Raw genomic sequence first — 27,307 nt, 5'->3', positions numbered from 1 at the left:
GCAACTAACATGCACAATTCTATTAGTTGATTTGGAACAATTTTAGATATGACTACAGAAAACATAACAGCAAGTACTCTCCTCTTTCCCATTTAATTAGGGTCAGTGTTCAAACTCAAATATGCTGTATTCATGTGCTTGAAATAAAAGTCAATGATATTTTCTCCCCTTTCAGTCTGCTAGTAGCATTGATTTCAAACACTGATAACAGTCTTACAGTCAAGAAGAGTAAGACGGATATGAAACAAACGGTTATTCTTCCCTACTTCATCAACAGAAGAAATGAACGTCTACAGTTCATCTGTTTCACCAACACACATGTCTATTAGAAGATATAAAATATCTTCAGGCATAATTGGACCACCATTAGATTTTATGCAGAACACTCACTGTTTTGACACTTTTTCTGATTTCCAATGCTCTTGACTGAAATGTTTGTATTGCAATTAAGACTGTAAGGAGCACCATACTGGATCAAATACACTATTCTGAAATGAAAAAAGGAAACAAAGTCATTACAGAAAGATCCTTCCTCAATGTATCTTCTCAGTGTTCAGCAGTTCACGTAATAACAGTATGGTTATTGCACACGGCAGGTGCACTCTGCATACTGCTCCTACTATCCTGATCTTCCGCGATCATCTCATAGAGAATTTTCTTGGAATAGAGTTCCTTTTCATCCACATCCAAATTTTCTATCAAAGACAAACTGAAAAAGGGGTGAAAGAAGGAAAGCCTAAGGATAAACTGTCTGAAGCCAAGAAATCCTCCCACTGCCCTAAATGTACTTGCTGCCTATTAAAATACAATGCACAATAGCTCACTGGAAGCTGCAATGGATACCTGATAAGCAGGAAAAGGTTCTACATTCCTGCCTTATTTTTAAAAAAATATTTTTTTTTGATCCCACACTTCAAGTAAATTCACTGTTGTCAAGAAAATGCATCTCTAATATTTCCAATTTTGTTATTTGACCAAGGCAAATTTATAAATATTTTCAAATCATCTACAGAAACAATGGACTCTTGGTGAATTTATATTAAAACAAAGCTATATGAAGAAGCAGGAGGCTATAGACACTACACTATGCTAGAACACAGTTGTTATTACATTCATGCAATGGGTTCTTAATTTTTTTTTCTACATAATTTAAGTGAGAAATCTTGGCAGCAAGAATCTAGTTAAGTTAGATTTTGCTAATTAGTTGTTTAATTGCATTTAATTTTTTGTACAGATGTTCACAGCTTGTTCTGGAGATCTATTTTGTGAGCACAAAAAAGTGCCTAGGATTTTCTAGACCTACGAGATCTGAATGTTCAGAAATTTTTTGGCTCTCATCTGCTATATTAAAATAACTTACTTTACAGGGAAGAACAACCACCAGCATCCCCCTAAGGGTGGCGGGGAGAGGCAGGAAAAAGCAAAAAGCAGGCTTCTAGTGCAGCCTAAACATGTCATATGGAATTCTGCCTCATTTAAAACACCTTTACAATAAAATAGCTTTGAATCCATAAAATTTCACATATCAGAAAATAACTCATGCATTATTTGTGATAACAAATGATCAACTGCATAAATTTCAAATACAGCATTCCTACTTGAAATCATACTCAAAAAGCACAAACAAAAAGGAAAGTCAACATACCTCCAGCATTTTACAACACGTAGCTAAGATGGGAGAAATATATCATCAATTCCTTTGAGTCTCACAAAATCAGGTTTTGCTTATGTCTTTCCACAGCTACCTAAGAATTTTATTAGTTTTAAGATGACTCCTGTTTTCAAGCTAACCATTACATTTGATTAATCTCTAGCAATAATGATTTTGAAAAGTGCACTTTCTAACCACGCTATAAGCCCAAGTTTGTTTTTTTTTTTTCTTACTAAGACTTACAAAAGTGGCACAGATTGAAATACTTGATATGTAATTTGTACATACATACATGAGGAATTTTAACCTGTGTTTATTTTTTCTATTTTTTTTTTATACACGAAGTAAACACCACAGTATCTGAAAAGAGGTATGAGGATGTAACTTATGAGTGAGAGATCCCTCCATGTATTTCCACCAGCTCCATCAAGAGTAATGACCACAAGAAGCCTCAATAGATAATATCCAGGTTAGTAGAATATGATAAAAACTATTATTCCCCAGTCTGACCACCTTCCTTCTCCACTTTGTATATTCCTAAAACACACCTTTTTCACTGGGTACACGAAATCATGTTTTAAAGAATGTGTTACAGCTAATATTCTTCTGTGACTTCTTGTCTTGAGCTGTACATACTGATATTCTCTTTGTGCGCACTATTCCATTTTTTTTTTTTTTTTTTTTTTTTTTTACTCTAAATTGAATGTAGCACATTGCAGTCCTTAAAATTTGGTGTTACTTCACTTTGAACAGCATAAGCTATCAGACACTTCTGTCCTGTGTATTGTGAGACTGTGAATAAAAATGTGTATAAACAGGAACATTGCACAAATGATTATCAGGAATGTTCCTCCACTGTTTCTTTTCTTGGTTACTTTAAAACTGTATTAAATGTCTCATACCAAACAGAAGAGACAAGTCAGACCAAATCATTTTGAGGTATTACTCAAAATACTTATAGCTTTTAGGAATTTCTTTTTTTTTTTTTTTTTTTTTTTTTTTTTTTTTTAGGTTCTGTGGTATTTTAGTCTTACACTGTACTTTTGTATCAAGTTAATTAAATTAGAATACAGGATGTTAAATAAATATTAGACAACTAGTAGGTACTAATAAATGTTCCTGCACTACAACACTTTTTAATATAACTTTATAGATCCCCCGACTAATAGATTTGAAACATATAATTCCTTGGTTACTCGTAGTTCTTGTCATTTTGATCTAAAATATGCCTTTTTTTTTTCCTCTATTTGTATGACTTTTTCCCTGCTCCTAAATAAGAGTTCTTTATGACCAGCTATATAAAATCTACACTTAAATTAAGAAATTGCTTCTGAAACAGGTGCTTTTCGGTTTTAAATTCAGACCCATTCTCTATTTGTAATTGCATCTAATTTCTTCAAAGACAGGTGAAAAGTCCTTCAAAACTAGCAGGATAGAAGGGAGAAGGGAAGAGGAAGCCATAAGAAATGTAGTGTCACAATTCCCAAGAGTACCACAGCTCAATTTAGGACATGAGCTGAGATCAATTTACTTTTTAAAAAATCAAATCTGGTTAGCACTTGCATAGAAAATAATGTTCACAGACCACTGAACAAATATACACAGTACAAGCAAAAAAAATTGGAGCATAAGGTGCCTACCACTTTTAGTAGGGTAAGGTTCTCAACTTTGACAAGCAGCTTTATTCTAAGAAACTAAATGTTGGTTGTGGCATTATACTATGGAATGATGAAGAAAAAAGAATGGGTAAATTAAAGGATAAATAGAGAGTTATTTTGGTAACATTTCTAGGAAAACTTAAAAAGAAAAAGCAGGCTCCACTTTCAGCTACAATATTTAAAGGTGGTTCTTCCCCACAGCGGGTTTTGTTTTTTGTTGTTTTTTTGTTTTGTTTTGTTTTGTTTTAAGAAATTATGAGCTTTACGTCTATATGTTTTAAAATATATTCTCTTTTAACTATAATTTAAAAATTTTCTAAATTCAGGCAAGATTACTGACAAGTCACAAAACTTCACCACCTTAGTAATAACTTATTCTGAGTGCTGATTAAAAACCAAAGCTTAACATTAAGTGTTAAAAACACATCTGCTGCATGTATACATCATAAATGGAAAGTTTTTATCAATTTTGTAGGTACTTCAAAAAAGGCAAAGCCACTCATCTAACTTTTTTTTAATTCAATCTGAGACAAACCTTCATGACAAAATTTATCAAAGCAACACTGTGAACTTTAGTTTAGAAGAATACACCTATAATGATACAATTTCATGTTTATAAATTTTCATCCAGTGTCATACCAACACATATATGTGGTGTGAACATTAAACATTCACATCACATACCTATACGAAGGGAAATTCCTTGGGGTGAAGGACAGATTTTTATTCTGCATTTCTACAGGAGACAGAATACAGGAATCCTACAGGGTTTCTATGTGACTAGTCAAGACACAAAAATCTTCTTCAATAGGCAGGAATCAGGTTGTTGGCCAGAAATCTAAAACATATTCCATCTCACTTTGCATATATTGTGGAGGAACCTTAAACTGTAAAATACTTTCAACTGCAAAAATGGTCTTAGTATCACTTCTGACACAAATTCATAAGAACTTAGCACTGCCAAACTTTCTGTTATGCACTAAAGCATCTAGACTTAATGGTCCCTCAGTTACAAATAGAGTGAAATTGTGCAACACAATCTGAAAACAGTTTCTATTATAATTTTTATTATAAAATTCCTCTATTACCAAGACAGCAATTTCTTTTACTACTTTGGAAACAAATTTTATTTAAAAACATGTCTTTTATTAAAAAAAAAAAAAAATCTCATACCTAACACACTAAACCAGTCTAAAAACTAAAACTTTCCCCAGTCCTCAGGTTTAACAAAAAACTGTGTTCATCACAGACCCAGAACAATCAAAAAACATCTCTATATTCCACTTTTCACAAAAATCCCTGAGGTTACACAGAACTTCTTTAGACTCCAATTGGTAACTTTTCCCAGATCTTTACCCAGGGAGTTTAGAGATCAAACAGCTGAGCATTGCTTGAATGAAGTACTTGCTTTCTCTTTACAGTTCCATTTTCTTGTCCCTTTTTCTAGAAATCCTCATCAGTCTGTAATTCAGGTAAACTTCAGAGTTGGGTCACACCAAAAATACAACCATTGTGAACAAGAAAGAAAAGGAAAAGGATACCGAAATAACAAGGAAGTCATAACACAATTCCAGATGTATCTAACAAAGCACCAGACTGCATATATGTGGGCACATGTATCTTTGAAATGACCACATTATTTCATTTTTACACAAACATGCAACAGCCATCCCAATATACAAAGTTCTCTCCCTTCTTATAAAGACTGCTGTGGATAATGCTCAAAGGTCAATTTCAAAGCTCATTGAGACTGAGCTAGAGAAGCAGATATTTTAAGGCATGAAAATATTTTCAAATGAGGTGAATTTTTAGAGCTGAAAACCTGCTTGGATTTCCTGCCTGCATTTGCAAAATCATTGCAACAAATCTAAAAAACCCCATCCATGTTGCCAAAGGAGCAGCAGCAATACATACCACAGCGGCAATCACTGAGAGGTTACAGAGGAGCTACAATCAACGATGGCAAAAAACTGAACAAGGCAAGGATCTCCAAATATCCCCTCTAGAAAACATTATTCTCCTCACCAATCCGTTCACACACAAGAGGTTTAGCATCTAGTTACAAGATTCTATACCTGTTTCCACATCATTTTCATGTACAACAGACATACAATTAACAGGAAATGAAAATTCTAAAGGCTTTCAGCTGCTTGACTTTGAAATTTCACTCTTTCAGTTTAGGCTTGGGGAGGGCAGACAATTGGCCAACAACTTCATATGCAAGTTTTTATTAAGACAAAAAACAACAGGAGGGAATCCAGCCTAAAAATGGCTGAGGAGCATACAGAACATGAATGAAAACGAAAGCACCACCTCATGAAAATTAGCAGAAAGTATGCTTGGTTTAAACATAATAGTGATCAGCCTAGAATCCCATGTTTAATTCCAACACAGTTTTCATTAGTAATTTTCAGCTCACACATTATTAATTCATGAATGTGATCAGATATTCACATGACACTATGCTTGGAGTCACTTGACTCAAATTAGAACTTGTCAAAGCTAAAATGTTAGCTTAATACTCTTGTGAAAGGAATCAATGCCTGTTTTCAGGAATAAAGGCTACTGAGTGAGCAGTAAATCCCAGTGCTTACAAAATCATAGCATTTCAGAAGTTCTTTGTCTTAAAGAGCACTTCCATAGAATTATATGAATTATAGCTACCTGCAGTAAGATACAATTGGACTTAATGACCCAAGAGTATGATTGTATGAGCATGATATCCCATTAACAGTTCTGCCAAAAAAGGTTATCAGTTCTTCTCATTAACTAAATTACATTTATCTTATGATAGAAAAAGAAATGGCCCTTTTACTTTGTTATAAAAGTTTTACTTTCCCACCAGTTTGTTTGAATAGTTTCACACAAATAGGCATCAAACTCATAGGGCACATTTTCCTTTGTCATCCTCATCCTGTTTGATTTAGGACATCTATTCAATGCACAAAACCACTTCAGACCTTTTCCCTTGCATTTCCCTTGTGGAGGAGTTTGGAAATGACAGCATCACCTCAATTTTGGGGCAGGTGGAAGGCCTTAAAAAGGGCTATGATTATGAGATTTTTTGGGTTTGTCTGGAAAGACAGCAGAGAACTGCATTTCCTAATCCATGAGGTCCTTTCCACGCCTACTTTCTAACAATCCACTTGAATTTGCTTCCCAAAAAAAATCTCAGTTGCCTTCTGTACTATGTTCCTTTTGAACACTCAACCTAAAAGCAGCCCAAGAATGGCCTATGTAAGGGAACATAGGGATGAGGACCTAAGCAGCATCCAGAGCTATAAATGCAATTAATTTATGTAACTCTTAGCAGTGTCTACCAGTATTTCAAGACAAAATTGAGTGAATTTTTAGGCTTCCCCCCCTACATATTTAGAAAGGAAGAATGTTTACACAACACAAAAAGGTTAAATAATCCCTGTGGTGGACTCACCTTGCTAGCAGCTAAGCCCATAAAGCTGTTCACTCACTCCCCAGCTCCTGTAGCACGATGGGGGAAGAAAATAGGAAGAACTAAAGCAAGAAAAATCCTGGGTTAAGATAAAAATATTTTAATAAATGAAGGAAAAGAGGAAGAAAAAAAAAAACACAGACAAAATAAGTGATGCAAAGGCACTCACTCACCACCTCCCATGGCTAGACCACCGCTCAGCTACTCTCTGAGGAAAACACTATCTAAAACCCCCTCCCCTCCATTCTGTTGCTAGGACAACATTTATGGCATGAAATAGCTTTAGTCACTTCAGGGTCATCTGCCTAGTTGTGTCCCCTCTCAATTTCTTGTTGATCTGTTCACTGAGGAGGGTGGGCAGAGTGAAAAACACACGACCTTGCCAATGTGCAAAGACTGTTCAGCAACAGTTAAAACATGAGTGTGTCTTCAACACTTTTTTGGTCACAAATCTAAAACCTAGCACCATACAAGCTGCTGTGAAAAAAAAAAAAATTAACTCCATCCCAGCCATACCTATTTGTATTCTGAAATCTTGCATTCCTCCCTTGCGCTTTCTGTCAAGTGTGACGTGATTTTTATCTAGCTACACTGTGTGGTAAGGCCAGGTGTGAGGATTTTAACCACCATTAACAATTCTCAAGTGCTTAGGGCTGACATATTTTTTTCCCTGTAAGAAGTGAGGGAAGTTTTACACCGAGAAAAACAGGCTATATGAAAAAAACAGACCTTCCTTCTTTCCTCTACATTATGCACATTTTATTAAAGCAAACGTTCTTACCATCCTCCAATATTAACTATACCATTATTTTAAAAGTCTTAGATTTCTCAAGTACATAGAAACACTGAAATATTATGGGGAACACACACTAGTCAAAGATTCCACTAAAAATACAGCAGCTTATAACTATATTTTAAGCTATCAGAAGTAGGGCTTTGCAAAGAAAAAGGTCTGCCATCATTACCTACAGGTTCATGAGAGGGAGTCAGTATAACAGAATTAACAGCTTTCAGCTGTAAAATTACTAATTCCAGTTATACAGTACATTAAACACGCCATTTGAGATATATGCCAACTTAAACGACCACATATGGCATATCTATCTAATTATCACAGTTTGTGTTTTCATATGCAGAGCTGTTCTAGTTTTTAAACAATGTGTCAAAATGCACCGTTTTATCTGAAAACAGAAAATGCTATCTTTTATAATACTAGTAGGTCAATACTGTATTTTTAACATGCAGTACACTACATGTAAAAAAATACATTAAAACAAGTCTCTAATGTTTTACTAAGGCTTTTAGCTTTCTTACAAGTATGAAGTTAAGGTGCAAAACTAATAAGTTTCTCAAAGACACTACTTTCAATATTTATTTTTCCTTTCAAGTCTTTAATTCACCAATTGACATACTAAGTCTTAAATTACAATGGACAAACAAAACAATCAAGTCAGTCATTCTCTCAGTTTTGCATGTGATTAAAAAAATACTGTGAAATAGCACATGTGCAGACATCAGTTGCAGTGAAGACAGACCTCACTTGTGTTCCTTCTTCATGTGCAATTTGACCTCACTCAGAACAATGGCTATTGCAGAATCATACATTCATATTGTAGTTCAGCACAAATCATGCCCTAAAATATTTTTATTCCAGATTCCTCAGCTGGTGCTTGGTGTCACTTCAGCTGTTCAGAAAGATTTTTTTAAATATTTCTTTGAGTAAATAAACAAAGAGCTTATGCATAGCTACCATGAAACATTACATAATCTTAATCTCTCCTTTTGCAGCTCAAAATAGGACCATGTATTTTTATACAATGAAATCAAAGTGTGCATGGAAAGAAACAGTTGACACCTTACTAGCCAAATAATTGTAGCAGCCATTACAAATACTTTTGTCCTTGTTCAGGACTACGTAATAAAGGTAAAAACATGGCACTCAGTCATCAACTGCATTTTCCACTGTCTCCTGCAGTCCTCTCAAATTATAAGGTTGTAGTTTTCATAACTTATTTCAACAGAGAGCAGACAATATCAAGATAAACACACTTTCCTATTTTAAAAACATATATGACACTATACATAAGAACACAGGAGTGTTTAATTAAGTGCTTCCTCAGGATTTTCTTCAGTTTTTGTTTTTAAATAAGCGACAAGTCCTTAAATCTGCATTTACCTTTACAGAAGGTTTCTGTTAAAATTAAACACATAGGAAAAAAAAGTTTGCTTGCTGAAATAACTTGAAAGACACTAAAATTTGAACACTAAGCCAAAATATTTTTAGATTTTAATTTTCAATAAATAAATAAGAGAATAAAGGCTTGTGTAAACAACTGGACTATCCAGAATATAGGCAAACGCAAAGTATTCCAACTTTTTTTCCTTACTGAAAAGCAGAATGGTGTATATATTTCCATTGTACATACTTAATCAGTCTTGTCCCTGATAAAAAGTCCAAACAATTATCCGAAAAGATGAGCTAAAACATTTTATGTCATAAAAAATAAAATTAGGACAATTTGACTTCGTCATTACTATTTAAAGTTAAAATGCCAATATTTTATTAGATTTTTAGAAACTTTACCTGTGCCTTTTAACATTTCAGTTAGAACATTAATTCCAGAAACCGTGCCATTAATTGTTCAGATATTTTTAAATAATTCAGTCTGTTTCATACTTCATAAATTTTGATTTGCACCTTTCAAAACTAAAATAAAACAACTATGTTGGACCAAAATAAAAATGTAATTCTTGTACCAAGAGCAATTATTTGCAAATGGAAACACATTTTGGAAAGTGTTTAGTTTCAAGAGGATTTGGAACTGAATCTGGATTAGATCTAATGCTTCTCTTTTTAAATGGACCTTTTAGCAAGACTGGCACATAATAACATAAGGCCAGTATTTTCCTACATGGATTTACTGAACAGATTCACAAATATATTAAAAACCCAGTCTATACATAGAAACACAGAATTATTCTTTTAGTATCAGAAAATCCAGCCACATTTTAAAGCAGAGCAAAAAATATGACAATTACAAAACATTATTGATTATATACGGTAAGTTTTTATCATTTGTCCTTTTTTTTTTTTTTTTTTTTTTTTGTTATTAGGAAAGTGTTGCACTTCCACATTTACAAACTGAGCAGAACATTTAAAACACTGTAATTTTTACTGCAAAGAGAACATGACAAAAAGCAAAGGCTATAAAACTCTTATGTCAAAAAGGGAAAACATGTATGTTTGGAAGTTCATATTGAAAACCTGTATTATATACCTATTTTTTACAAACATCTGTTTATATCTGTAAAGGCTTTCTACAGTATCCTTACCAAAGTACATGCCTTATGGCTGCATTCATCTTCTACTTGACTATTAAAAATGAATGTAGGAGGAAAGACATCTGCAAATAGAGATTCAAACACCTCTAGCGAGCTGAAAGAAGATCAATTACTATTGTTTGCAAGGCTAGAAAATGGTAAGAACACATCCCTCCTCAGAGGAAAAGGCAGCAGTAAATGTTAACTACTGTAGATGAGCACCAAGAAAACAACAACAACAAACACCAAAAATCCTTTGCTAGAAAAGGGAAAACCCTTAGAAAGAGAGAATTATTTTACCAAAGATCTTAACTGGAATCATATAGCTTTTTTTTTTTTTTCTTAAATATGTGCTACTATTCATCTATCCCTACGTGAAAACACACTAATATGGACCACATAGACTCGATGCATATTCTACCTTGCATAAATTTAATACTTACCTGACTTTAATGTTTATATACAGACACTGCTGGTAATTTTACTGACTTTGTAAGAATGTGTCCACTCACTTTAGTGGAATGCAGTAGCAAACAGGAAAGAAATTATCACTTTCTGTCCTTATGCTTAAGAAACATTAAAAAAAGAATTTGTATTCCTTTTTGCTGAAAGTAATAGAACATCAGCAGTCGAAAAATGGAAGAACTGAATCACACTGGACTAACCCAGATACATAAAGAATTTGGACAAGTTTAAGAAATGCTCATATTCAGTTGTATTCAAGGAATACAAAGAACAGAAAAATCATCAGAATTTCACTACTTCCAAAAAATCTTCACCCTATCTAAAAATAGGAAGTTTTACTTACCAACAAAATCTGAATTAATCATGCACAGTGATGGTTACATTTTACTAACAGAATTTCTATTCTGAACATCACATATAAAAGAAGTAAAAAAGATGTATGTTAAACTGCTTATGAAATAAACTACAAATTATACAGCACTTAGAACGTATTGAACTACTACTCTGAGATTCAGAATTTAAAGGTTTGTAGATGGAAAACTTGGAGCTCTAAAAAATAACTTGAAGATTAAAAATTGAAATTAAATACTTGTTGAGACTGAATAACTGGCTTTTCTCCAAATAAGAAGCATACACATAGTAATTTTTGGACAAAATATATCTAATAATCTTCAGCATTTGTAATATGACCTCTCCAGTAAGATTCCTCAGTCTTCCCTGTGGAAAGCAACAAGCATCAGGGACATTCCACACCTTCAAGCAGATGACACTCTAAGTTATTTCAACCCAGAAGAAACATCTATAGAGAAATCCAATATGGAAACCATCTTTTGCTTTTGAGCAAACAAAAATAAAACTGAGGAATCCAGGATTTAAATGCTACATGAAAACTGCTGTGCTCTAAGGAGATTAGAGATTAAAACAATGGAACCTGCTTAAAGCAGAGGGAAACATTAAAAATTATTCAGTACAAAATGATAAAGTCTACGCAAATGTCCTAAAGTATCTTGGTCTTTCCCTCTACATACAGACTTACCTACAAGGATTCCAGAATATCTGTGGATCTGAATCCACATTACAATTCACACATCTGTTACTTTATAAACTCAATCACTTCACATAAAATAAACCATCATTCTCCATTGCTTTGCCAACAAACCACATAACAATTCAAACAGCACATTTTCCTCTAAATTAGCATTGCAATATTACACCTCCTTCTAGACCTCCTGAAGTAGGTCATACTACAAATATGAAATTTATATTAGTTCTTGAAATACTTTTAAGCACACTTGACTTGAATATCAGATAGCCATCATCAGCTTATCTCCACCTCCCAAGTAAGTATACTTTGCAATATGAAAAACTCATGACACAAAAACAGTGCTACTAACATATACTAATTTACACCAAACCCCCTGAAGGTTTTCTTGGTTTGTCTTCAGAAAATCTTCAACAGGAAGAACCACCCAAATTAAGACACCTTCATGATTACAAGAATATTACAATCACCTATTCTCATCTCCTATGTAATAACATTTCACAGAAAAAAAAAAAAAAAATCCCTGCATTATCTTAGGAGCCCATTTAACTATATGCATATTTTGAAGAAAAGGTCATTAAATTTCAATTGCAGTTGAAACATCACAACCCTTAGTACATTGTTGTGATCACTTCTAAAAGTTTGTATTGGGAGAAACAGGCACCCAAATCTGAACTGGTCATTCTACTAAAAAGCCAAGTACTTAAAAAGAAAAAAAAAGAAAAAGAAAATCAATGATCTTCAGACAGCCAATACAAAACTGCCAATATTTACAAGAGACTTCTGTACAAAAGAAAACACACACAAAAATGTTTAGTACAAGATGAAACTTAAAAAGTCCCTGGACTAGCCAACAATGAAAGTTTAGTAGGTCATTTATACACCATATTAACAAATTATTCCATCAGAAAAGGACAAAAAAAGCTAATAAATAATGAGGTGTTTATTTTTCCTCATTCTAAGGATACAACATGAGTGTCGGAGAAGGGCAAAATCAAGGCACTTTTCTTACAATTATGGATGCCTAGATTTTGTGCCCTTCTTATGTCTGCACCGTCCAAATCAGTAAGCACTAAGTTAATGAAGTGTGAAGGACAGAAGTGGAACTATTTCTGAACATCAAAAACCACATTCTTTCAAATAGTTAAGTGCTATCGAAACCATGAGCCATTGGAAAAGATAATACAGAAACAAGAGAATGAATAGTTACTAATCAACAAAGTACCATTTAAAAACTGAAATAAAATTAACTAGGTTTAAATATATTACTTAATCCAAACACTGACCTTGCTACCACTATCCACTCTATGCTTCTGAGACTAGAATGTTATAAAACATTTGCATAAACTGAGGAGGCTTTGGTTTTAAAAGGTACAAGAAACCTAAAGGAGGAAAAATATAGCTGCACATTTAATTCATCAAGAACTTGCAAGATTAATGCTCTGAGTCTAGCAATTATGTGTGGATTTCTACGTACATTTAAAAAAACTGCTTTTAACAGCCTAACTGACTTAAGATCTGGCTACCTGAGGAACCATTTGTTTCTTCTAAATACTCATTATTCAGTGAAAGAACTCACGAACTCAAGTAAAATGAAGAGGTACTGGCTACACAAGATAAATTCCTTTTTTTTAGAGGCTCTTTCCTGTCCAATCCTGAGTTTGCCCGCTCATCACGCAAAATTGTCCTATCTTTTTTTTTTCTGGTTATTTGGGACCGATTCCTCAGGGGAAAAAAATAAAAAAATAAAAAAATAAATCATTCATTCAATACATCATGTTGGCACTTAGAAGAACAGCTAGTCATACATGTAGATCCACACAGAACTTACAAACTTGTAAAATTAAAAAGTACATATTTTGTTTTTGTTAAAAGCAGTGCAAATACTAGATGAGCACTTGGCATTACCAACCTAAAAAAACTTCCAGGTTGGGTTTTTTGGAGCATTTCACTATGCTAGAAATTATATGCTGCTTGAGGAAGAGCAATCTCAACAAAAAGTAGTAGACTTAGTTGTGCTACACGGCACAACAAAAGACTCAGAAATCAGGAAGTGATATAAGGAGGTCCTTGGGAATCCGATTTTTACTATTGATTGACAGAGTCACCAAGTGTTCATCTAATACAGTAAGTAGAAGACATATGAAGAAAGAAGTGCGCACACATGCAAGATAGAAAATAAACCCCATATATGTTCTGTGTCTAACAGTTCTCATTGCAACAAATCATGTTTATAAAGCTTTAAGGCATCCAGTAGCAGCATTTCATTGCAGACCTTTGAAAATCAGCACATACAGAATGACAGAAGAGCCTCTCTTGTTCCACAGAAGTTTCTTCAAATCCAGGTCAATAAACAGCTACAAATATTCTGTAACTTCAGTACAATACTGATGCCAAAACAGTATCTGCTGCAGCACTGGAATTGCTGCTCCTGCTAGTATTACTATAAACTCTACTACCTACACTCTGGTGTTTCCTAATGCCAAATTACAGATGGGGACAAAGTGTAAACCTCAGATAAATCAAGTTCCAACTCAGCATATGGCCCAACTGGTCTTTTGTTTTCCTTCCCTCATATCCATGATATTTAACTGCCCAGCTCCTTGGGAATCCACTCTGATACAGATTTAATTCCATAAGTGCACTGGATGCTCAAAGCCAACTGAATGGACACCTGGCATTTCCTGCTTTTCCAGTGCATGACTTCATATAAATATTTTTTATAATTTATGTTATAAAAATAAAGACTCCACAGTTGTATATTCATTTAAGTATTTGTAATTTTTCATGTACAGTTTGAAAAACAGAGTTTAGAATGAACTATGAAGATGATAAATCACTGCTGCCTCTGATTATCTGGTTCTCTACACAGAATTTTCTTCCCCATATTGCCAATAAAGAATTTAAAAAGAACTAAATCCACTACTTGAAAATAAAGCAAATTACAGGTACATATGAATCTTCCAAGAGCTTTGGAGGTGTGCACTATGGTTCTTGACTCAAGCAAACAGGTGCCGCTCTATGAAGTGGGGGAAAATAGTACAAATGTGTGAAGCTCTTTATGTGGGAAATTACAAGAGAGTTAAATGGCACTGAGCAAGGCACAAAAAGGACTTTTAAAATAGAAACAAGGGAACATGCAGAGAACCTCAGTATCTAATTTAATTAATGATTGAGAATGCAAAGGCTCCAACTGGTGAAACATTAGCAGCAGCCATGAATTTCACTGTAGTTCTGTATAACAAGTAATCTTACCTGAGTGATTCTCAAAAAAATGTCAACACATCGATTGTATTTTTCATCTGATCCTGTCAATGCTGAGATGACAGGCCCTGCAGGATGCAGTGAGAGATCAATGATGAAAAACAGATGTTTAGTCTTTTCACAATCAAAACCTACAAGACCAGGCAAATGAAAAATTTTGTCTGAAATTCATGCTTCTTTATATCCAAAAAATGCTGATGTTATATCATCACTTCCATCTATGTAAGTTGTCAAAGGTGTCTCTTTCTCACTTAGCAGGGATCTTGACCCCAGATCATTCATATCATCAACATACAACTTTAAACCTGGTCCCTAATATAGTATTTTTTCAAGTGCTATCTGGTCACATAGCTAGTTATTTAATTCCCCCTAGCCTTTTATGAAGGAGACTTAATTTTGTCCATCAATTATGCAGAATATTAAACCTTACACAATTTACTGCAATTCACAAGTCAAGAAAAGCAACGCACAACAGTACTGCTCATAACCAGCTCAAGCAGGGAGTGACAAATTCATATTCAAAAGTTACAAAGGCATGTTAGCATTGTACTGTTGGGAGCTGACTTCCATAAATGTCTTTCCAAATACTGCCTTAAACTGGCATTTCCATCAGACCAGTTCAGTACTTGCAAATAAATTTTAGTGTTTGGCTATAATCAAGAACAGCAGATCTAATATTAAGTAAACCCCAGCCAGATTCAGAGAAAATTAATATCAAATATGTTAAAGTGAAAACAAGTTAATATGGGGGGTTGGGAATTTAGACAGTTATTATGTATTAAAATATTTAATATGTCTATTAAGTATAGGGGAAAATTAGAAGAGAGTATCCTGACAATTACTCAAATTAAAATACAGGCAACAGAGTTAATCCTTATTATGCTATGAATATTCGCAAATGGGGATGCAGATACCCCTGAAACCAAAACAAAAATAGGATGGAATAGAGCTTGACAAATAACGTAACATTTAAAAGATCTCTAGGCTAAACTCAGGTTTGATATTTCCTTTGGTGTATGGAAAGACAGAATGGCCCTGAATACCAGGGGGGATGTAAGAACCCTGACGGATTCCCAAGTTGCATTATGCAGTCAGGAAGAAGATGGTAATACATCTACAGTAAACTAACAGTCTCACATATGCACAACACATTTATTGCAATTGCCAAATAACAAACTCCAATTTTACACCTATCCATGTTACTAGAAATCCTTAGAAGAGTCGCAAGACTGAGCTGGCCAGCACAAGCATACCCCGCTACAGAGCATACCGCAGAACACCACAAATTCATTCCAGACACAAACAATAAAACTCTTTGCACTTACAGAAAATTGTATTTGTTGTCAGAATAAAGAAAAATATTTTTGCAAAGTCCATTATAACAGTGACATTTCAAAAACATGTTTATCAGCTTCATTACTCCACAGATATATTTGATAAACAGGAAAAATGTATTACAGTTGTAGATTGTAGTACGTGAAGGATTTTATGCTAGTGTCAAACTAATCCAATTAGAAAACTAAAAGGCCTACCTAGAAACATGACCATCAATAAGCACCAAAAAAGCAGCCTTTCCATTTCTAGTACGTATTGCGTTTTATACCACGACACTGCAGCCTCTGAGGGTCAGATTAATTAAGATCAACAGCAGCTGCAGAGCAACGTGAGAAGCACACTGCCACAGCGCTCACCAGTCCAGCCCAATTACCTGCAGCATTCCCACACTGGACAACTGACAACTACCACACTCCTCACCAAGTCAATAACTCCCACTGGCCTACTGATAAATGTTAAAAAACAAACTAGCCTCTTTTTAAGATGGACTGCAAAGCTGACTGCACCTGCTGCGGGATGCAATGATGAGTCCCAGAGAAAAGTTTGTCACATCTTTACTGATGCTGCTTAACTTTATGCTAGATCTGTGTCCGAAGATGGAAATGAGATAGCAATGAAGCACAAGCCCTCCTCCCAAATCCCTCTACGATCTACTTCTAAAAGCCTATCTGACAAATTCACTAAATCCAAGGTTTTCTCCTCTGGACAAAAGCTACTGATCACTGATGAAATAAATTCTGGGGTCAGCTATTGAGGGCATTATCTAAGCTACTACAATTAAAGAATGAACAAGATCAGAGTATTTGAAAAATGTGTTGCTTGTTACAGATTGCACCCATTTAAAAAAAAAAAAAAAGTGAGAGCATGTTTCTTTTACTGGACCGCAGAGAATAGGAAAACAATTATTAAGAGATTCAGACATTCCCTGTTTGTATTTTTTAGATATTTGCTTCAAGACCTATGTTCTGACAAGCATCCATTAAAACTGTGACCTCTCTGCAAAGCACCATCAAAGTATTGTATGGAAATTTTAAAATTTGTGAAAGAAGAAAATGGAAAACTTTCAGTGCATATCAACTTGAGCTGTTTCTCTTAGGTCTCAGGGTTTTGGTTCTGTTTGGGATTTTTTGTGGGTTTTTTTGTTTTTTTTTGTTTGTTTGGGGTTTTTTTTGTGTGTGTGTGTGTGTTTTTTTTTTTTATTATTTTTTTTTGGGGGGTTGTTTTGGTCTAGTTTGTTTATTTTGTTACTGGGATGTTTTTTGTTGTTGTTTTGTTCGTGGCTTTATTTGCTTTCCCTTGGAATGCATGAGTCCAGAAAATATATATTCTTAAAGAATACCTGCATTACAGAAATCTCAACTTTATCAAAAAGCAGTACTATTACTAGAAGCACCTTCATCTACATAAGCTCTCTAATCTACTAAGAATCATTCGGTTTCCAATTATATCGAAAACTGGGCAAAATCAATCACAATAAAAAGTTATAAATTATTAAATATGGCATTTCCCTGTGATAATAGCCACCCTCACTTCGTTCTTTATTTCGCCAACCAAGTGCACATAGTAGTTAGTCTGTACCATTTATTAAAGTTATACTAACCATTCCAAATCCATCACAAATTGTTTTAAACCTTTCTTATACAAGATGAAGACACTGCACTTTCTTGCAAACCAAAGCCATTTACTATGTCAAAGCTTATGCATTCATTCACATTAATAAGTCCCTACAAGTAGAAGAAATCAGTGCAAAATTTCTACTTAAACTTCCAGTACTTAAACTTACACTGTGTGTGTTGGGGATGTAACAACCTCAAGATCACACTAAGTTACACATTCAGTTTCAGCTTCCTTTTAAATGTAAAATACTAAGTATCTGCTGGCTAACAAGCTAACTTTTTTTTATTCTGTTCCAGTAACCAGGCAACAGACAACTGTCCAACTGAGAATTATCTCTCTGAACAGCTGGCAATCAACACTTGAGGGTTTTTGGTGGTTGTTTGGTTTGTTGTTGGTTTTTTGTTTTCATTTGGTTTGGTTTAGTTTTTTTTTTTTTGCGTGTGTGTTTTTTTGGTTGTTTTTGTTTGTTCATTTGTTTTGGTTTGGTTTGGTTTGTTGTTTTTTTTTTTTTTTTTTTTTTTTGGGGGGGGGGGGTGCGCTTTTTTTTTTTTTAATAGCAGAAAGATCAGTGATTACTTCACAAACATCCACAGCTCTAGATTCCACCTCTGAAATCCCTACTCACTATTTAATAATTTCCTCAGTCCTACTACCCAAATATCATTTCAAGCATTGATTTTTAAAACAGATTTTTTTCACTGCTAAACTCTAGTTTATTTTAACAGTCATAAATTAACATGACAAATCCTTTCTTATACAAAGGAAATAACGGTGAACCAAGCTTGATATATTATGCCTTTCCCATTCCTAACAGTATAATAGGAGTAATGAAGCTAGAATGGGAACTTATTAATTATAAATTAATTATAAATTCCTGTAAAGTTCTGTTACTTACACATTCAACGTGTTTGAAAGGTTAAGTCAGAATAAGAGACTTTCCAAAAGGGCACTTGCACAAAGATCAGCTAGAACATCTCCGATAATACATGAATAACTTTAAAAAATCTGGTATTTCAATACAAAACATCTCAAATGCACATAACTTAGTAAAAACATAACATAGCCACACAACACTCCCTACAAGAGGCAGGGGGGAAACTCTCACCTTCGCATTCTCCAAACATTTAGATCACTACTGATTAGAAATCTGCTATAAAAACAACATAGCTAATCTATTGTTAAAAGCAGTAAAACCTTACCCCCATTTAATTATGTTTTTATTAATCTCTGTTCTTAATATGATCTAATTTCAGTACACATATGACTTCATATTCCAATAAATCTAAAAACACTAACTGAGCTCAAATTCACTCAAGCACCAAGTTCAGACCAGGCAAGATCCTGTTACAAGATAAACAACATGATGCGATGTAACATAATTTTGTGCGTGTGTACATGTGAGACTGGGGCAGGAGCGCAGAGAGAGAGAGCAAGAGTGCACGAAAGAGAAAGCGAGTATGCGCGCCAACATTTGCAATGGAAAAAAATACATATGTCCAGAGTAGTTTTCAGTCCAGTGCTCAATATAATTCAGAATAGAGAAACAGATAAGACAACAAGAGCTTCATACGACAGAAATACTGACTCTTTTATATTATTCAGAATAAAATCATACATTAAAACAGCTTCACAGAATGGTCACTTTCTTTATGAAGTTCACTTCATTAATATTAAAGTAGTATGGCTGCATGTCTATTTAAATTTTGGAGCAGAACCTACAAGGCAATTCACACACTGTACTTCTCTACAGAAAGGATAAGTACCATTTAGTATAAAAGTAGGGCATATTTTGCCATTTTCATTTCATTTTCCTTAATCTACGGGGACAAGCCCGAACAGAAAAGAATCAGGGATAATCTACGCACAGTAACCAAAGTCAAATTGCAGAAGTCCAGACATTTAGAAAAAGTCAGCTGGTAACCTGAAAAGAGAGCAATAAATTGTGTACTCAGAAAACAGGACTGTAGCGGATGGTAATGTATTTATATACCGCTTCCTATTTTGTAAACTAAAATGTTCATGAAAAGCTGTTTTTTCCTTCAATTTCTCGTAATTAGAGCTGCCATATAATTCTTCAGCAATTATGTCACCTTTTGATGCACAAAAATAATTCCAACAGTAATCAGTCTGCATATTGAAGTCCTATATCACAGAGGAAAAAAAAAGAACACTATTAGATCATAGGAACTACTCATGACTTCTGTATTACAACCAGCTTCCTCCTTTCCAAACAGCAGCTTACCCAGACTGTGCTAAAACTTTACATTCCATAGCGAAATATACATTAAACATTTATAAGGACAAACATCAGAGGTACAGACTAAGTAACTTCTATTAGGAAAACAGAATAATTGTTTAAGAAACTTTATAAGAAAAATAAACCATATCTTTATATTAGCTATTTCACAAGGTTTGTATTCCCTAATGCTATATGAGCACAAGTCTGGAAGAAACCCAAAAGCCATCAGCTCAGGGAATGTCAGGACCTCCGAAAATTCCATGGGCTGGTGGTCAAATGAAAACAGAAAGACTAACAAGAGCGAGCCACGCTGTAATCCCTTTCTCACTCCTGTTCCACACAGGTTTCAGTTACAAACCTCCTTAAGACACTCCTTTTCTATTTGACACAATGTGGCTGAAAATTCAAAGGAGACCGAATGAAGTCAAACTGGAACTCCATTTGCACCTGTTACGTAGAACTGCTTATGGCTTGCTGTCCTAGTTATTTATATTATTACTACTGATTTTAAGAGAGAGGTGTTTATGTCACAAACATTTTACTGATGTCATTCTAGCTTGCTATTTTTTATTTTTCAAAGGTTTTTCTGCTACTACTGCTGTATCTTTACAATTTGCTACACAAAAAGGTATGTAATTCTGATTTAATCAGAAAACAGAAGAACTATGCTAGAGCACGGAACAAAAGATCTAATCTTTGGAGCGTCCTTTCCAAGTGAGTGTAAATAAACTGTAGTAAAATGAAAAGGCTTGTAATTTGGTATTTGGAATATTCTTTATAAACACCAATTTTCTGTAACATCCTTGCATATCTGATACCACCTCATGTATAATGCAGAAAATCTATTTCATTTTCATCTATTGACAGTGAATTTAATTTACTGTTGCAGTTCTTTACCCATATTATGTTATTAATTCTGCAATCAGGCTCTTTTGAATGCTTTTATTTCTTCCAAGAGTTTTCACAATTCTACATTGATTTTTTTTTCCGCCCTAACATACCTTTCAAAATAAAAGACCATTTTTTCTAACTTTCTAAAGAAATGTTTAAAAAAACAAACAAAAAAACCCCACAAATACAACCCCCCCACACACAAGACAACAAACATCAGTTCATAAGCTGTATCTTTCAACAGGAAAAAATCTACATTCTTCACTTTAAGCTCCAACATTTAAGTATTATAAACTACATTTATTAAGGACATGTACAACAAGTGCATTAATATTTCCACATCAAAAATCATCACTGAAAATAGACCACAATCTCTCTACTAATACAAAATTATCCATTTCTGCCTGACACTGAAGTTAAAGAATGGGAAAGCTAAATGTCCCAATGTTAGTTTTCTGTTTTTATCCACACCAACCGCCCTCACTATTCTGTAGAACTCAATGATCTTGTTAAACTAGGTAAAATGCAAAGCAGCTCTTATTTTTCCAAGAGAAAAGAGTCGGTAACAGCTAGCCAACTCAATACTAAATCACCAGTTAATCTTAAAAGTAACAAAATCAAAACACCAAAAAAAGCATTAGATATGTCATTATTTCGCATCACTTTTTTAAAAGTCCTCTAGAATAAATCACAGAATGCTAATTTGGTCATCTTTAGGAAAAATCAATTATTTAATCCAAAAGATACAATCTTGTGTATCATTACGTTAGACTCCTTCTTCAGAAACCATATAAAGGAGAAATGCTAATTCAGGTATTTATTATTGTTATACACAAATACTAAAAACTTGTTTCTTATGCAAAAATACAGTTGACATAAAATACTCATTTCTTTATTCATCCAAAGTATCTCATTTTTATATGACAGTTTTAATCCAACATCATGATAAACATAATATAAAGAATATCTAAAGAGCAGCACTTGTCCTCTTTACTTCACTCCAGAGCCAGTGAACAAAGCAGTGAAGCAGAAAGAAGGTACATAATGGATTTAAAGTAAAGGGCCCATTCTTTAAGAGGCGGCCTCTCATTTTTACTCATTCTAGCTTAATTGTCATTACAATGTCTGGAAACTTCAAACGAACAATTATTTTTACACCAGCTGTCAAGTCGGTTCTTTAAAGCTAGATTTATTTTTTTAAACTAAAAACCAAAACAATCCAAATACTAATGAAAATATTTTTTGCAGAAACACTATAAAATCTTTAAACATATTTCAAGCAGTTAGATTACTAGACAGTGCCCAGTCCATACACCAAGACAGACAGAATATTTATTTTCACTGTTGCACTTTGTATCATAGTTTTCTGAGAAATAATGTATCCAGCTGCACTGGAAGCTTAGTCGTCAATACATGAAACACACCGACATGTACATACGTCCCTTGGGATTTAAAAATAAAGAATTGGGTAATTTTTGCACCTACCTGGGTAAAAATCTTTGGATTTAGACAGCTTGATGGTGGCCCCAGTCTCTTTCTGCAACTGAACAATTGTCTGTCCTCCCTTCCCAATTATAGATCCAGCAGCATAACTAGGTATGAGGACCTTTAGAAAATACTGGCCATCCTCTGAAAAATCGAGATATGTATGGTTAATATGGCTTACAAACTTTGATTTTTTTCCTCCCCAGACCCACAAATAAACAAAATGTTACATCTTTGAACTCGTCCAGTAATTCATACATTTACATCTAACCAGTTGCGTCATTCTACAAGACATGTTTAGACTATGCCTTTGACATTTTGAAATATGTACATTTATTCTGAGCAAGTTAAAGAATCCATATAGATTCCTCAATTCCCTAAAACAATAACATCCAAATTATACTTCAAAGGTGTTTTTTTCCCAATGGTAACCACAGCATGCACAAATTATCAGACCCCTTGGAAAAAAAAAAAAAAAGCCCTGCACGAAAACGTGCCTAGTGACAACTACAACCTTGCTTGAAAATACAGCAAAAGAAACGCCAAAACTAAAAAGGAATGAATTGTAAATTCTGATGGGCTATTTGTTTGTCATTAGCAAACACACGAGAATAGCAATTAGCTATTGCCTGCATTCTTCTTAAGTGAGCAAAACGACTACTCTGCTACCAAATAACCCACCCAAAATGTGGGGTTTTATTCCAAGCATTTCAGTCACTGCCAAGAAAACAACTCAACATGGTGCGGGTGGAATCACTTGCCTAAGTGATCCTGATGTATTCCTTTAGCACTTCTTAAGAGACAATGATCTCTTTTAAGCTCATTAATTAAAGGACATTAAGAAGAATTTCTCCTAATTGATCAAAGCCTAAGATACTTATTTTAAATACACTTAAAAGGTGACGAGACAGACAATGCCAGTCCTCTACCCACCACTAGCGTCAGAGCACACAATCGGAACAGGAAAAGATGTATATAATGAATGGAGGGGGGAAAGAAAAAAGGATTCCCAGTCAGATTCAGCAACTGCGTAATTGTCTGTGCCCTCACCCCACTGTTAAATCCAGCTACACTGAAGTCTAAGGACCTTCCGTACCGGCTCTAGAAAAGTGCAAGACAATAAGGGTACAGTGGTTCTCCAGACTTAGGCTCTCCCCAGTAATTAAGACAGCATCCCATTGGCATGGATATCACGGTTTTTATCATGAAACCTGTTTAAAGTTGTTCTTTTTTTCACCTAAACAGGAGGAACGACCCCAGTCCACCTCACTTCTCTTATCCGAGAACACATGCGTCTCAAGAAGTGCCTATGTATGACAGTCGTGCCCACCCGTATCAACATCGCTGGCTGCACCGTGCACTAAGCACATCCAGACCGCTACTCTTCATATTGGGCAAATAAATTCACCTCTGCCTCGGTGCATTGTTATGACGACTCCCGCGCACACGGACAGAGGAGATGCTGGTCCCGTTATAACTCATCTCCTCCAGGAAGAGCAGGATGTTAACTAGCGAGTCCCCGCAGCCGAGAGGCGACTCCCCCCTCTACCAGCCAGCCCTCGCCCCCAGCACGGCGAACACACGCCGTGTACGCGCTGACAATGGAAGTGAGGCCAAGGAAGAGGAAAACGCACGGCAAGGCTGAAATTCAACTTGCGACCCAGAGGATGTGGAAGAAGGAAAGTGCGTTTGCCGTCTCCTTCCAGCTGCCATTTATTGTCGCCCATCGTTACACGGGCGAGGGAGATAGCTGGGCTGCAGAAGCCCCTTGTGCTCCCTCCTAGTCTCCGTAGGGTCATGGCTGTGAAGCCCAGCGTGGATATTAAATAAAAAGACTGGTAGATGCTGAAAACCGACGCCATTTTGATGAATGATAACATTAGAGAAATGGGAATGTTTGGGGGGGGGAAAGGGGGGAGGCAGTCAGGCAGGTAGGGAAGCGGAGAGGTGGGTGGGTTGGGCGGGGGGGAGGTGACAGAGAATATACCCACCGCCCGTGTTGGTCCTCTTGGTGCTGCCGGCTTCAGGGGGGGCTTCAAGCGGTCTTTTCCGGGAGTCCGGCGGGTCCAGGTCTATGGGAACCCCAGTGTGGGTCCCGTTCTGCTGGATGGGAGCTGCCGCCATCATGTTTGCTGCTGCTCGGAGGAGAATTGTCTCTTCCCTTCTGTGGTGGGGGGGCAGGGAGGGAAGGGGGGAGGAGGAGGAGGAGGAAGGGGGAGGAGGAGGAGGAGGAGGGGAGGGGGCTCGTCCCGTTCTCTTGTCCTTTTCGAAAATGTAGAGCTAAGCTCGGGATTGTCGAGGATGCTGCGCGCCTTGTTTATCTGGCACCCGGGGGGAGGGAAGGGAAAGGAGGGAGGGAAGCGGGCAGGACTGGGCTGGAGGAGCAGCTGCAGTGCAGTGTCAGGAGGAGATGAGGAGAAGGGAGACAGGGGAACGAGGGGGGCGAGAGAGGGAAGAGAAAGGGGGAGAGGGGAGGAGGGGAAGGAGTGAAAAGAGTAAGACAGGAGGAGGAGAGGACAGAGTGAGTGGGAGAGGAGAGGAGGGGAGAGAGTGAGTGGGAGAGGAGAGGAGGGGAGAGAGAACGAGTGAGACTGAGGCGGCGGGGAGGGAGGGAGGGGGAGAAGGAGGGAGGGAGCGAGCAGTGTAAATGGTGGGCGAGGGAGTGAGTGGGAGATGATTCACGCTGCCTCTGAGCCCCCTTCCGTCCCTGCCTGCCCTCGGCCGCGCCTGGCGCTGCGGCTGGGCTGCCCGCCGCCCTCGGGCTCTCCTGCCCTCCCTCACTGACAGGCTCGTGTGCACGGGGGTGGAGAAGGGGGTTCTGCCCATGGGGGGCCGCTCCGCTCTGGCCCCAGCACCACCACTAGCAACCACCGCCGCCAGGCGCACGAGCGGCCGACCAGCTGTGGGCTGAGGGCCGCCACCTTCGGCTACACCGCAGAAATCCAAAAGACAAGCGAGGTTAGAGCCGTGGGAGGGTGTCAGTACAGAAGGGGGGGGCGGGGGGGTACGACGACGGACAAGCAGGGGGGATGGGGAAAAGTCGGGATAAAAAAAGAAGGGCGGGGCTTTCTGCGAAGACGGGCGGGAGATCCGGCCAATCGGAACAAAAGAGAGCGGAGTTGGGATTGCAACGTATGGCCAATCACGGGCCGCGAGTGGCTGAGCCGTTGGCGGGGAGGCGAAGGTGGTTTAACCTCTGCGGCGGGGGGTGGGAGGCGGTGACGGCGGGGGGGAGGGCGTGCGTGGGGGCTGGCTCCCGCCCCGGGAGGGTCCCCGCCGTGATGCGGCGTCACCTGGGTTACACGCTGCGCCTCATAGGCCCGCAGCTGCGTGGGAGGATGGCTGTGATTGCCGGAGGAGGCGGTGGGTTAGCGGGGATATGTCCTCACTGATGCTGCCTGCACCACCCCAGCGCGGTGTGCACGGACTTTTCTTCCCGGCCGGCGCCGGTGGCGGGCGGAGGGGCAGCGCTGCCGCTCCGCGTCGGGAGCTTCGAACGTGCCAGGCTGCATCGCGGAGGCTTGTAGGGAAAATAATAAAGATATTACTTTTACACTGTGATAGCCGGGCTGTGCGACATAGAGCGACATTTCTTGTGCAAATATTTCGTAGAAAATTCAAAGATGCTTCACTGCCACGAACGTTATTTCTGCTTACAAATTTCAGGTTGAAGATTAGAACATTGTATGGTGCAAGGCGGTGGGGGTGGGAGGGCTCGGGGGGATTGTCTGCGTACTATAAAAGCATTTTTACTCGGCTCCTTCCTATTTAATTGACTCATTGCATTTGAAAGAATTTCTCAAACCAATATAACTGTAATGGTAGTGGTCAGTACTAGAGCATCAGTTCTGTACAAAATTTAGAAATGGGTTTATTGCATTAGACCATGATCCGTTCTAAATTTGTATTGATATGTATGTGTGCAGAATGGCTGCTGACTTGATTCTTCTTACTATGCAAGCTTAAAACCTGGCTTTTTGTGGATGAAATCCAATTTCCAGTCTGAGCTCCCTGGGAGACTCAGTCTTAGTTTTAGTAATCACTTACCATTAATACTGCCCCAAACAATTTTTAGTACTTAAAATACAGATTTCATGTATAATATATGATACAGCACATCACCTCTACGTATAAATTATAAGCCAGATATGTAATGCACTATAGGTTATTAAAACGTAGATACTTCAACATCTAAACAGGCTCTGGTCTGAAAGCATTCACAAATTAAGAACTTGATCCAGCACTGTACATAGGAAACTTCAATGACTTTTTTGGGAATTGTGTCCCAGGAATATGATATCTAACTTCCCCACAGGCAAATGAAATAGATGCAGCAAAATCAGTAACAATTTTATAGCATTTCTAATCAGAAAATTTATTGTATAAAAATGGAACTTTCTTACTCATCGTATACCCTTTGTATCTAAGCTACTCTGACTCATAATTGCTTAGTTTACTGACTGAAATAAAATTTTAGGCTTCTGTTACCTTGGCAGTTGCTGACACAATTATGGTACAGCAAGCTGGCTACTGGTTCTAGCTCTTCCACTTTTTTTACTAAGTTCCAGATGAAAAATTTTAATTAGTATTTGAGCCAGAAAGAGTACAGCATGACTTTGAAATCTCAGGTCTAGTTTGCAGGGTCATCAGTCCTAACTGGCCTCTTTATTTGTAAACTAAGCAAATGACTTATAGAAAATTTTGAAGAAAAAAAAAAAGACAATGTTCGAGTGAAGCCATCGTGAGTCAATTTCCACAGTGGAACTGCATAAATAATACCATTGCTCCCTTTATCTCACTGAATGTGTAGCATTCATCTGTGGTAACACTGAATCAAACAGTTCTCTTGTTTTAAGACCACATCTGTTTTACAGTGCCCCCCGCACCA

At 36.7% G+C, this 27,307-nt stretch overlaps 1 protein-coding gene and 2 long non-coding RNA genes across 14 annotated transcripts in view; 1 reads left to right on the top strand and 2 right to left on the bottom strand.

Moving 5' to 3' along the window:
- Nucleotides 1-14,837, bottom strand: part of LOC135579570 (uncharacterized) — a 43,482-nt gene extending 28,645 nt beyond the window's left edge. The window contains exon 1 of the long non-coding RNA XR_010472927.1: nucleotides 6,743-14,837. This is a non-coding gene — a long non-coding RNA (uncharacterized LOC135579570). The remainder of the gene's footprint in view (nucleotides 1-6,742) is intronic.
- NOVA1 (NOVA alternative splicing regulator 1) overlaps nucleotides 1-25,056 on the bottom strand; it is a 149,172-nt gene extending 124,116 nt beyond the window's left edge. For 4 of the 10 annotated variants that reach the window (XM_065064162.1, XM_065064161.1, XM_065064156.1 and 1 more), the window contains exons 1-2: nucleotides 24,411-25,056; nucleotides 22,420-22,563 (exon numbers count right to left, since the gene is read on the bottom strand). Coding sequence is in view for 4 of the 10 variants with exons in the window: in XM_065064156.1 (XP_064920228.1) it covers nucleotides 22,420-22,563; nucleotides 24,411-24,546 (280 nt within the window). In the remaining 6 variants the exon portion in view is untranslated. Of the gene's footprint in view, nucleotides 1-14,843; nucleotides 14,921-22,419; nucleotides 22,564-23,827; nucleotides 24,207-24,410 lie in introns of those variants that run through there. The other 6 variants (XM_065064164.1, XM_065064165.1, XM_065064166.1 and 3 more) reach the window with 6 other exon arrangements.
- Nucleotides 25,057-25,200: 144 nt separating this feature from the next.
- LOC110358666 (uncharacterized) overlaps nucleotides 25,201-27,307 on the top strand; it is a 66,147-nt gene continuing 64,040 nt past the window's right edge. Inside the window, exon 1 of one of the 3 annotated variants that reach the window (XR_010472928.1) lies at nucleotides 25,201-25,377. This is a non-coding gene — a long non-coding RNA (uncharacterized LOC110358666). The remainder of the gene's footprint in view (nucleotides 25,378-27,307) is intronic. The other 2 variants (XR_010472930.1, XR_010472929.1) reach the window with 2 other exon arrangements.

This window comes from Columba livia, chromosome 5 (genome assembly GCF_036013475.1).
Source record: "Columba livia isolate bColLiv1 breed racing homer chromosome 5, bColLiv1.pat.W.v2, whole genome shotgun sequence".
In the NCBI taxonomy this organism is placed as follows: Eukaryota; Metazoa; Chordata; class Aves; order Columbiformes; family Columbidae; genus Columba; species Columba livia.
This window is presented reverse-complemented; position numbering and strand designations above follow the sequence as displayed.